At 36.4% G+C, this 11,301-nt stretch overlaps 1 protein-coding gene across 1 annotated transcript; it reads left to right on the top strand.

Moving 5' to 3' along the window:
- The first annotated feature begins 471 nt into the window (after positions 1-471).
- On the top strand, positions 472-9,638 carry LOC126969340 (odorant receptor 94a-like). The gene is made up of 5 exons (XM_050814694.1): positions 472-716; positions 2,820-2,919; positions 6,841-6,942; positions 8,021-8,176; positions 9,576-9,638. The coding sequence occupies exons 1-5, from the start codon at positions 472-474 to the stop codon at positions 9,636-9,638; spliced, it is 666 nt and encodes a 221-aa protein (XP_050670651.1).
- Positions 9,639-11,301: the final 1,663 nt, after the last annotated feature.

Genomic DNA, 11,301 nt, shown 5'->3' with positions numbered 1-11,301 from the left:
TTCTCTAGATTCTCAGAATTTTTTTACAAATGAATTGTCTCATTTTATTCAAAACATCACAACTATAAGTTGTTAAAGAATGACGGCCTCGTTGAAAAATTAGTTCACTGAATATTTAATGCAGTAGAAAAATGCACAATATCATTGTGTAGTGTGACTTATATAATGTCGCAGTTAATCTATTCATACTTAATTTTTCCTTGTATTAATCGTAATAACATGCTTCAGTGATGAATAACTGATACTTTTTGAAGTATAAAAATGCCTGTAACATTGTAGTTTTCATTATTTAATATAATATACTGCCTTATACAAAGACATTTTATTGTTGACCGCCTTGGAACAATGATTTTAGCACGTCAGTCCGAAAGTGTTCTTAAAGTTTTAACAGTATGGAAATATCTGGGTTTTTTTCCTGGGTTTAATAAAACCAAATATAGCAAATATTATAAATTATATACTGTAGTAAACATGACTGTTTTAACATTTATTTATGAAATTCTTCTAAACCTGAGTATAGTCTGCGCTCCTAAGCGTATTAATGTTTTACTAAGTGAAGCTACTTTTGCTATTAATGGCGGTGTTTTAGTATTGAAAACATTATTAGTAGTAATATACAGAAAAGAAATCATAGAGGCTTTGGAAATTTTGAATAATGAGCAGTTTAATAGTACTGATGAAGTGACAAGATATATTATTGAAAGTGATAATAAAATGTACAGTAATTACATGCGCATCATGTATACTATGGGAAGTATTGTCTGCGTGAAGTCTGCTGTATTACCCTTAATAAATAATTATTTATTTGGCTCAGAAGTACAGCTACCCTCCTCGATGTATTACTTTTTAGATGATGAATATAGGGACAAGTATTTTGCGTATTTGTATATATATCAAGCGATTGGGCAATATTACGCGATGTTAAGTGACATTTCAATCGATGGAGTTAATAACGCCCTAATGTTTACAATTATTACACAGCTAAAGATATTCGTTCACAAATTTGAAAATTTTGATATTTCTATAAATCATTTAAGTGAAAGTAGTAAAGACAAGGCTTATGACGAAAGGCTGAGAGAGTATCTACGTTGCTATGATATTTTATTAAAGTAAGTGACATCATCATTATCATCGTCATCATCATCATCATTTCAGTCGTAAGACCTCCACAACTGGACAAAGGCCTCCCCCAAAGATTTCCATGACAATCGGTCCTGTCGGATCGGACGCTGTCCTCATCCAACCTTTTCCGGCGATCTTGTCCAGATCGTCGGTCCATCTTGTGAGGGGCCTACCACACTACGTCTTCCGGTACGTGGTCGCAAAGTGAGTAACTTAAATATTTTAGTAAGTAACATATTATTAAATAATTTCGTTATGTAGGTATTTAGTTTCTTTGAGATTTTCAATCCGAAATAACATTAATCGGTGTAATGAGTAGTATAAGGGATTTCGGATAGTTCTGTTGTATTTCACGCGCGTTTCTCGTGTCGTATTTTTGAAGCTTTTTGGCGCCGTCAGTTGGTGTGACTGGTGGTTGTCTTAAAGACTTCCCTTTGTCTCGCTGCGCTACCTCCCTGCACCTATGCGGGCTTACGGGGTTTCTTTTGGTAGCAATACTATTTGCTTTCCAACCTTCAGCTCGCACTAGAGTTTGTGCTACCTTCCTGACTGGCAGCGTCTAGGTGTCCTACGTAAGGACAGGTGACATTTTTCTGTGAATGCAGTAACGTTCCCAAGATAGCAGCTGATTGCCTGATGTGGGTATTGATTCTCTTTTTCTCCATGTGGATCTTGAATACAATTGTCATCCCCGATACCGCAGTAGGAGGCGCCATGTACGGTTTTATATAGTGACGCCAGGGCTTTTTCAAGGATATGACAACCCTCCGTGAGTGAGAGACATATTATCAAACACCACCACACAAACACTAGGTTGGTCATTTGTCCCTAACCCAATGATTTAAGTTATATACCTTTGTACTCTAGATTAAGCGAAGTGAGGTGAAGGGAGAGGGAATTAGTGGAAGGGTAGAGGGCTTGGATTATGGTGTTCACCTGAGGTTTCTGTTTTGCGAATTACCTAGATATTGTTGTAACTCTTAGTAATAATTGTCCAATAACGGCTGGCAAACTCAAATAGGAAAGTCCAGTGGCCTTGTTTAGGTGCTCACTGTAATGGCACCCTCAGAACCTTTCCACCAGACCCACCACAGATATGAATAGGGATAGCATCAACCAATTTCGATGTTTGACGAAACCCAGCCCCTATTATAATGATAACCTCGGCAATGGAGGGGTTGCAACTAGTGGGAGGCCCCTTGCACAGGATGCGCCTATTTCTGCCGTGAGGCAGTAATGTATAAGCATTACTATGTTTCGGTCTGAAGGACGCCGTAGCTAGTGAAATTACTGGGAAAATCAGACTTAGCATCTTATGTCTCAGGGTGACGAGCGCAATTGTAGTGCCGCTCAGAGTTTTTGGGTTTTTCAAGAATCTTGAGCGGTACTGGATTGTGATGGGTAGGGTGTATCAATTATCATCAGTTGAACGTCTTGCTCCTCACTTCCTGTATTGGCATAAAAACGAAGGCCATTTCATGAAATAAATATTATTACTTCATGAAATGTTATTAAGGGGACACCGAGCTAGTAGCGAATGCAGGACTGCCTTATGCAGAGGAGGAAAAAAGATTTTCTGATATTATTGCAGCCTTCCCTATAATTAACAGTAGATTGCACTCACTAGTGACTCATTAGTGACTCATTTTTGAATTTTATATTAAGTTAGCGCTAATTTAAGGTGATTTTCCTTACAGGTACTGTGTAGCGGTGCAGAAGGCAATCACGTTTTGTATGTTTCTTGTATACGGCTTCGGTTCTTTTATAGTTTGTGTCTCTCTTTGCGGTCTTCTCTTGGTATGTTCTGTTTATATGTGGGTAGCACACATTGTTTTAGTATATATATATATTTTTTAAAAACAAGTTGATGATGCGAGGGAGTCAAAATGGGGTGCGGTGTAATGCTAGATGTCCAGGTTAAGTGAGGTTGCGGGTAATCTAGTTTGGCCTGTTCACAATCAATAAACATAAAACGCCAAGTGGCTGAAGTACTCACCTGATACTGGTCAGCCCTTTCCTCAGACAAGCACTTCACTTGGCACTACGATGATGCGAAAGAAGTAGTATAAAAAAAACCACGTGCGACAATGATGCTCGAATGCGTAACGCGGCGCGTGCGTGGTCAGCGGTGTCCACTCGAACAAGGTCAATCGGTAAGTGTCGCGTTGTAAGCGGCCAGAGAGTCGTTCAGCGCCCGATGCGAAGACCAGGGTGATGCCAATTGCTCGGATTGTACATCAGCCCCCCAGGTGGCGCTATATGCTATTGAATGCGAACAATAACGGCGCAAACACAAGTATTAATATATTTTATTTTATATTTATATACCTATTAAAACATAACACAATCAGGCATAATACTAAAACACAGAAAATTCAGACATTCATTACACTCATACAAAATAATTATAATATTTATAATTTTAGACGAGTATAGAGTCTATACGCGTATCCCGAGCGTTATACGCGTTTTTTTTATGGAATAGGAGGAGAAATGAGCGTACGGGTCACCTGGTGTTAAGTGATCACCGCCGCCCACATTCTCTTGCAACACCAGAGGAATCACAAGAGCGTTGCCGGCATTTAAGGAAGGTGTACGCGCTTTTTTGAAGGTACCCATGTCGTATCGTCCCGGAAACACCGCACAAGGAAGCTCATTCCACAGCTTAGTAGTACGAGGAAGAAAGGTCCTTGAAAACCGCACTGTGGAGGACCGCCACACATCCAGATGTTGGGGATGATATCCTAATTTGTGGCGTGTCATGCGAAGGTGGAATTTGGCGGCAGGTAACAGGTTAAACAGCTATTCGGAACACTCCCCGTGATAAATGAAGTAGAAGACACACAATGAAGTGAAGTCTCTACGCAACGCCAAGTGATCCAGCCGTTCACAGATCACTGGGTCCCCGACAATTCAAGCTGCTCTGCGTTGTACGCGGTCAAATGGATCGAGCTGATACTGGGGTGCGCCAGACCAGAGATAACAGCAATACTCCGTGTGTGGCCGGACCTGCGCTTTGTAGAGTGCTACAATGTGGGCCGGCTTGAACTATTGCCGTGCTCTATTTATAAATGACCCCCAGCTTCTTCGAAGCCAATTTGGCTTTGTCCTCCAGATGGCCACGGAATTGGCAATCGCTCGAGATTTCGAGACCCAGTATTCCGATACTAGGCGAGGCTTTAAGGGAAGTGTTGTCAAAGAGCGGTGATACGGCAAATGGGGTGTTTTTAGTGGTAAATGCGCAAACTTGAGTCTTCTGGGGGGTAAAATTGGACAAGGTTCAATTTACCCCATTTCGCGGCCTTCTCGAGAGAGGACCCGATAGAAGACACAAGTTTCTCCCGGCACTGGTCGACGATTTCCCGAGAGAGACCTGCATGGCCCGTGTATACGGCATCACCAGTGCTGTCGTCTGCATAGCAATGTACGTTGGAGGTGTCCAACATATCATTGATATGCAGAAGAAACAGCGTGGGCGATAGCACACAGCCTTGGGGCACTCCAGCGTTCACGGGCTTTGGAATCGAGCAATAACCATCGACAACGACCTGAATGCTGCGCCCAGTGAGGAAGCTGGAGGTCAACTTGCATAAACTCTCGGGAAGTCCAAATGATGGAAGTTTTAAGAGGAGCGCTTTGTGACATACACGATCAAAGGCCTTCGCTATATCCAGGCTAACTGCCAGGCCTTCCCCCTTGCTTTCAATAGCCGCCGCCCACCTATGTGTTGGGTATACCAAAAGATCGCCAATCGACCAACCATGGCGAAAGCCGTACTGCCGGTCATTGATCAACTGGTGACCCTCAAGTTATACCGGGAGCTGGCGGTTAATTATGCTCTCCATGATTTTGGAAAGCAGGGAGGTAATCGCTATAAGCCTGTAGTTTGCCGAATCCGAACTGCCTCCTTTTTTTTGGATCGGATGGACAAGGGCTGACTTCTATGAGTCAGGGACTTCGCTTTTTGAATAAGAGTTCCGGAATAAACGTTGACGCCCCTGAGTTGACGTCGGTGCTAACCGACACGTTCTAAGCATGATTCGAGAAATGCCTGATGTCCTGACGTCCAACGATAACAGAGCTCGCCGAACAGATTTTTGTCTGAACTGTACTTCAGGCATGGAGCTCTGACACCGCGGGATGGTCGGCAGTGTTTTTCCGCTGTCGTCAAGAGTCGAGTTGGAGGCAAAAAGAGTGCGCAGAAGATCGGCTTTCTCTTTTGCCGCATGGGCCAGGGTATCATTCCTCATGTGCAACGGCGGCATGGATGGCTGGTTGAAGTTACCAAGAGCAGCTTTAGACAACGACCAGATTTTGCATGTTCCGGTCGGGTAACTGGAAAGCTGCTCGCCAATTTTGACGACGTGCTTCGATTTCGCACGGGCGTCTTCTTTTCGTCTGTAAAAATATAATGGGTATGTATCCCTTATGCACTGTGAGCACTGCACAGTGCTATCACTGTAGAAAAATTCTTTCCGTTATGGACTGCCAGTATACTGCCGCAGTACCCTAGGGAAATATATGACGTTATAAATCGCCGCCATATTCTACTGTGGGCACTGGCGTTTTCGAGATAAGGTACTCGCATTAGTTTGATCACGTGATCAGTCAAAACCATTCGAGTGCCTAGCGTTTTATAAACAATACCTACAGTTTAATCCCAAAGTTATAAAGTTCTGTAATTAGTTTTATTATTAAATAAGAAAATAGAAGAATTGCAAAAATTAACCTAATTAGACTGTATTAAAAATACGAGCTACGAGATACGTATTGAACATACGAGCTGAAAGTTACGCAGGATTTTTTTTACTTTAATTTAATTTTTTTATTTTATTAATATTAATTAAAATATTTTTAATTTGACAGTACTCCAACAACAGTTTTTTAATGAACTAGAAAACTTTAATACACTCATTTGAATGCTGTGTCAAAAAATGCGGCTGACAGTATACAGGATTGCGTTCAGTTTAAATAGTAACCAGTATAACTGGCTATAAAGGAACGGCTTCACAGTATACTAAATTGACGTCACACTGTACAGTGGTCGCAGTGCATATCGGAACATACCCAATGTCATTCAATTTCTGCCATTGAATGTATACACATTTTTTTGTATTAGGCTATTGCATAGCTTCTATCGCGGGCCTTGAGCATGGAGACCCAATCCAGAAATTCCGTAACGAAAATAAACTAACACTTACCTACTAGATGTATATAGATATTTCGCAACGGTCAATACAGTTGTTGTGGAACAGCGGTTATCACGTATGCTTTTTGTGCAGAAGGTCCCAGGTTCGAGCCTGGGGTACGTCTTGTTTTTTTTTAATTTCTAAATTTTTTTTATCACGTTTTTTTAATTTTTATTATTATGTCAAGCATTTTTATTTAGTTTCACCTGTCCCGTTGTCTGTCTGTAATCAAATATTGCAAGTTAAATTTTACTCACTACCCGTTTCTTTTTTTTTATTAAATTTATCAAACTAAAATACTGCATAAATAAAATAAATAAATTATTATAATTGCATAAGTTGATACAAAATGCTATGCAATAGCTTTACCGCGGCAGTCCCCGAGTGCCACACATCTTTTTTATTTTTAATTAATTTCTAAAGTATTATAACAGATATGTTTGAAGTATTTAAGCAAAAAGCAATCATATATCGTGAAATTATAATAATTATATTTTAATATACTAATATATATATATTTATATTTCAGGTTCCCGTATCAGAGTCAGTAATAGCTAGAGTTGCGTACTTTTTTGCTCTTGTGATGCAAATATTTGTCCCAGGATATTTGGGATCACAACTTGAACACGAGGTAAGTGGTTGATTACTTTTAAATAAACCATTCATACCTCTGTATAAAATATTATCCTATTAAATATATTTTTTATTAAAGACCGTTTCAATACCTGTCAAATACTTTTAAAATGATTAAACTCGGATATTCAACTCAAAAGGTATAACGAAACTAAAAATGTCAATCTAAAGAAAATAATGCAATAAAAAAAATAACTAAGAGAAAAAAAACTTTTAAGTTCACAAAATAAATCTAAAGTCGGACTTAGTAGACTTTTCGCTGTATCTATACTTTCGGTATCTACGGGTGTGAAGCCGCAGGGCATTGCTAGTATAATATAACTTGTAATAAGAGATTCTCTCTTAACACAGGGTGTCTGATTCTACCAGGAGAGTTTCATATGTAAATGACTTTGTACAAATGAAGAAATTCCGAATTTTTACTAAATCGCATGAGGAATGATATTTAAACGCGATATATTTATGTAGATATTAGCATAGCATATTACTATAAGTAACAAGATGACACAACAAACTATTATTGCAGAAGTATTAAAATAAAATATAATAATATGTTGATGTTTAATAATTATAATTTTAGTATGGACTGCAATAAACACTTGTTTGTGCTGGTCAAATTAGCTTGTTTGGGTATCGATATCTAGTTACTTTAAGAACAATTTCAAGACAAAATATTATGATTTTCCAATCTCACAATTTCTTGGAAAATTTAATGTATGGTTATAAATTACAAATGTGTGCTCAAAATAGTGATTTCCTTGGCTACTAAATGGAAATTAAAAAAATGCTAGTTTGAAGACTAAATGTATAGGTATACGTATGTAAATAGACTAGCCCCCTTATTCATAATAGTCTGCTAACTTAAAGCATTGCTAATTCTCACTCTGTCTTCTTCTATTCACGTAAGTCAGAATGAGAAAAAACACTTCTTAGCGGCTGTTTTAAGTTAGCGGACCTTTATGAATAAGGGGGGTAAATGTATACTTTTTAATAAAGTGCAAGTTCTTAATTTGTGTCAAAATTCAGTTTGAATTTTTTATTAAAATAATAGTTAAATATATATATAATTGTTATAGGGTCAACAATTAGTTTTCGCTGTCTATTGCAGTCAATGGATGTCTAGAAAGGAATCTTTTAAGCGTAGTTTAAAATTGTTTATGTTACGGGCTAACGTACCTATTGTCATGTACGGCTTTAAACTATTCACCATTTCCTTAGACACATTCACAAAAGTAAGTAAAGATTTCCTATAGTCTCTCAAATGTCTAGATTTGGATTTGTTCAACTATCTATAATATCGGTTTCAAAAGTATACCTAGTCTTGTCAAAAATACTGAGACAAATAAAAAAAATCTTCTATTGCAAAAAACATTTATTACTTTTACAGTTTGTTAGTTTTATTGATAAATATAAAACAATTTAAAATATAAAAGGCTTATTTGAAGTGGTCTCCATTAGCTGCAATACAGTCCTCTAAGCGTTGAGGCCAGTTATTAATAGAAGCACACACTCTTAACATGGGAAAATTCATCACTGCCAATCGTACAGATTGTCTTAGGGACTCCAATTTTTCATGGCCTTTAGAGCAAGCTGTAATCTCTAAAACTGACCAGTAATCATAAACCAGCGGATTAAGATCGGGACTAGACGACGGCCAGTCTCAGCTCTGATGAAGTCCGAAACGTTCGTTTCCAGCTAAGCCTGCGTACCATTTTACTAATACCAAGCGTATGGAGAGTTTTGAAAATTGCCTTTGGTTCCATACCTTCTTAGTGTAATGCAATCACAGCGATTTTGTTCTCTTTATCACCCAACTCCATTTTAATATCGCAAAATATTGTAGAATGTATTGGCGCCAAAATTGAGTTTGCTCGATGAACAATCATATAAGAATCTCAGATTTCAAATTCAAATGTAATATTTTGTTTATTTTTAATTGTAACAGTATTTATGTACCTACATTAATAAATGAATTAACTACCCATATAGCGTCACAATTGTCGAATTGTAAAACAAAAAATCAGGTGAAAAACTTATTGCGAAAGTTCTACTTAGCACAATGTCCATAATAAATAGACTTAAAAAATACTGGTAGGGACTATTAAAATGTCACACACAAAAACATAATATTGATTTGATAATTTGCGAAACACGAGAATTACTGCCGAAAAACTGCTGCACAGTTTGGCAGAATAGTATGTATATATCGCTTTGTAATGTTGTATCAGAAATAAATGATTTAAAAAAAAAATATGGCCAGACTAGCAAGTATACACGTACTTTAAGACAAGTTCGCAATATAATTTTTACAACATTTTCAGGTTGACGCAAGTTTGAACATTGTTTTTTTTTTAAACAAGACACAGATAACAATATTTTTTTTACTTACACACAACAAGGTACCACTAAAGCTATCCTAGCTACGGATATAAAGCCATACCGGTTTTAACGCGTATTATAATTGTGTAATAATTTGGAGTATTTTAAAATACTAAAACATAATATTAATACTTACAACTGATTTCAATATAAATATTAATACTAACTTACAAACTCATTATTATTTAGTTTTAGTCAGTCTATTGATTTAAAATATTAAATTAACATTATATTTATTAATTTATGTTTCAGATTTTGAAATCAGCTTATTCATTTGCAGCCTTAGTGAAAAATTTTATGGAAAACGAGGAATGAAAATACGATTACTAATTTAAGAGATCTTAATTTTAAGATCAATTACGTAGACCATAATACTAAAAAAAAACTCACAAAGTAATATAAAGTATTTCGTGCTTTTATTATAATGGTAATATGTAACAAATTCCAGCCAACATTAGGTTTTTTTCAAAGTCAAAGTAAGATAAACTTTATTCAATTAAGCTTAAATAAAGCGCTTTTGAATTTTCACTAAAAATATTTCTATTAAATTACTGAATCTACCATATTATGTTCGGAAAAAGTAGAGCTGTTGAGAAGAACATACAAGAAACTCAAAGGCCACTCTTTTTAATGAATAGACTATTTTACAATGGCACGTAATAAACAAAACAAATTAGTTTGTAAGGTAAATCAAACTTTAAAGCTTGAGTTTAAGTTTAAAGTTATTTAGTGGAGGTTGTTTTCGTAGTTTCATGAGACCATTATATAAATTATGTATTTTTTTGTATTTTATTTTACTACCTTTGTCTACGTTAAGATTGTATCGCACTCCGTCAGGAACTCTCAAATATCCGACACGGGATCCTTGGATGTGAAATATCTAAATGAATATTCAAATTTGTAAATTAACGAACAATTCAATATAAAATATAGAGTTTACTCACTGACTCTATCAAACAAAATATGAAATCATGACTGGCATGATTGGTGTCGAAATAGATGCACTTTGACTGACAGAGTCACGAGTGATACTATGAGAATTCCGGATTATTCATTCGAAAATACGATACCTTTAATAGGTATGTATCGGCGTTGCACAAAATTCTCATAATAAAATTATTATGATGAATTCGACTTCAGTCACTGAACCGCGAAAACTATTGAAACAAAATTATCTAAATTAAGTAAATAATTTGTAATTTTTAAAGTAAATTGTTTATATTTGAATCTGCGACATCTAAGTCAATTTCCTAATATGCGAATATTGGGGTTGAGCAGGCTATCAACTGTAAAGTAGATCCTGTAGATGAAGCCACAACCTGAGAGTTGTATAAGACATATTAAGTATTTATTATCGATACGTCGCCCGAATTATTGTTATGATGATAGTTGAGTAATAACTCGTAGTCTACTAATATGTAAATCTATGATTAACAGATTATTATTATTTATTACAAGCAGACCCAGCAAACGTTGTTCTGTATATAATAAATAAAATAATGATTTATATGAATTTGTCAATAATATATCATAACGTCATCAAAAATTACTTCGTAAAATATGCACCCTGCTGTCGTAATGAAATTGTTTCACAGCAGAACTGTCAAACCGTGCGTCAATAAATTTTCTCATAAAAATTATGTATTGATACATCAAAGGAAAAACAAATTTGTTGTATTAATTTAATTTAGCAGCATTTTCCTATTTATTCACCTTTTAAACCTTCCCTGGATTTCCACGAATGATTCAAGACCAAAATTAGCCAAATCGGTCCAGCCGTTATCGAGTTTTAGCGAGACTAACGAACAGCAATTCATTTTTCTATATATAGATTAATTATTAATTATTAATTAGGCGTTATTTTGCGGAAATCCAAAACTACTCAAAGACCAGAATCACGCGCATGTTGACGAGACAAAATTTGGTCCGTCAGCATCTCCAGAGGATGCCTCGTGTAGCGGCAAAACACACGAATTTA

Source organism: Leptidea sinapis, chromosome 18, assembly GCF_905404315.1.
Source record: "Leptidea sinapis chromosome 18, ilLepSina1.1, whole genome shotgun sequence".
NCBI classification, from domain to species: Eukaryota; Metazoa; Arthropoda; class Insecta; order Lepidoptera; family Pieridae; genus Leptidea; species Leptidea sinapis.
This window is presented reverse-complemented; position numbering and strand designations above follow the sequence as displayed.

Excerpts from the sequence above, each read along its gene's own strand:
- LOC126969340 (XM_050814694.1), top strand. The coding sequence starts at position 472 with ATGACTGTTTTAACATTTATTTATGAAATTCTTCTAAACCTGAGTATA. Across the intron at positions 717-2,819 it reads ATTGAAAGTGATAATAAAAT|GTACTGTGTAGCGGTGCAGA; the intron begins GTACAGTAATTA and ends TTTTCCTTACAG. Across the intron at positions 2,920-6,840 it reads CTCTTTGCGGTCTTCTCTTG|GTTCCCGTATCAGAGTCAGT; the intron begins GTATGTTCTGTT and ends TTTATATTTCAG.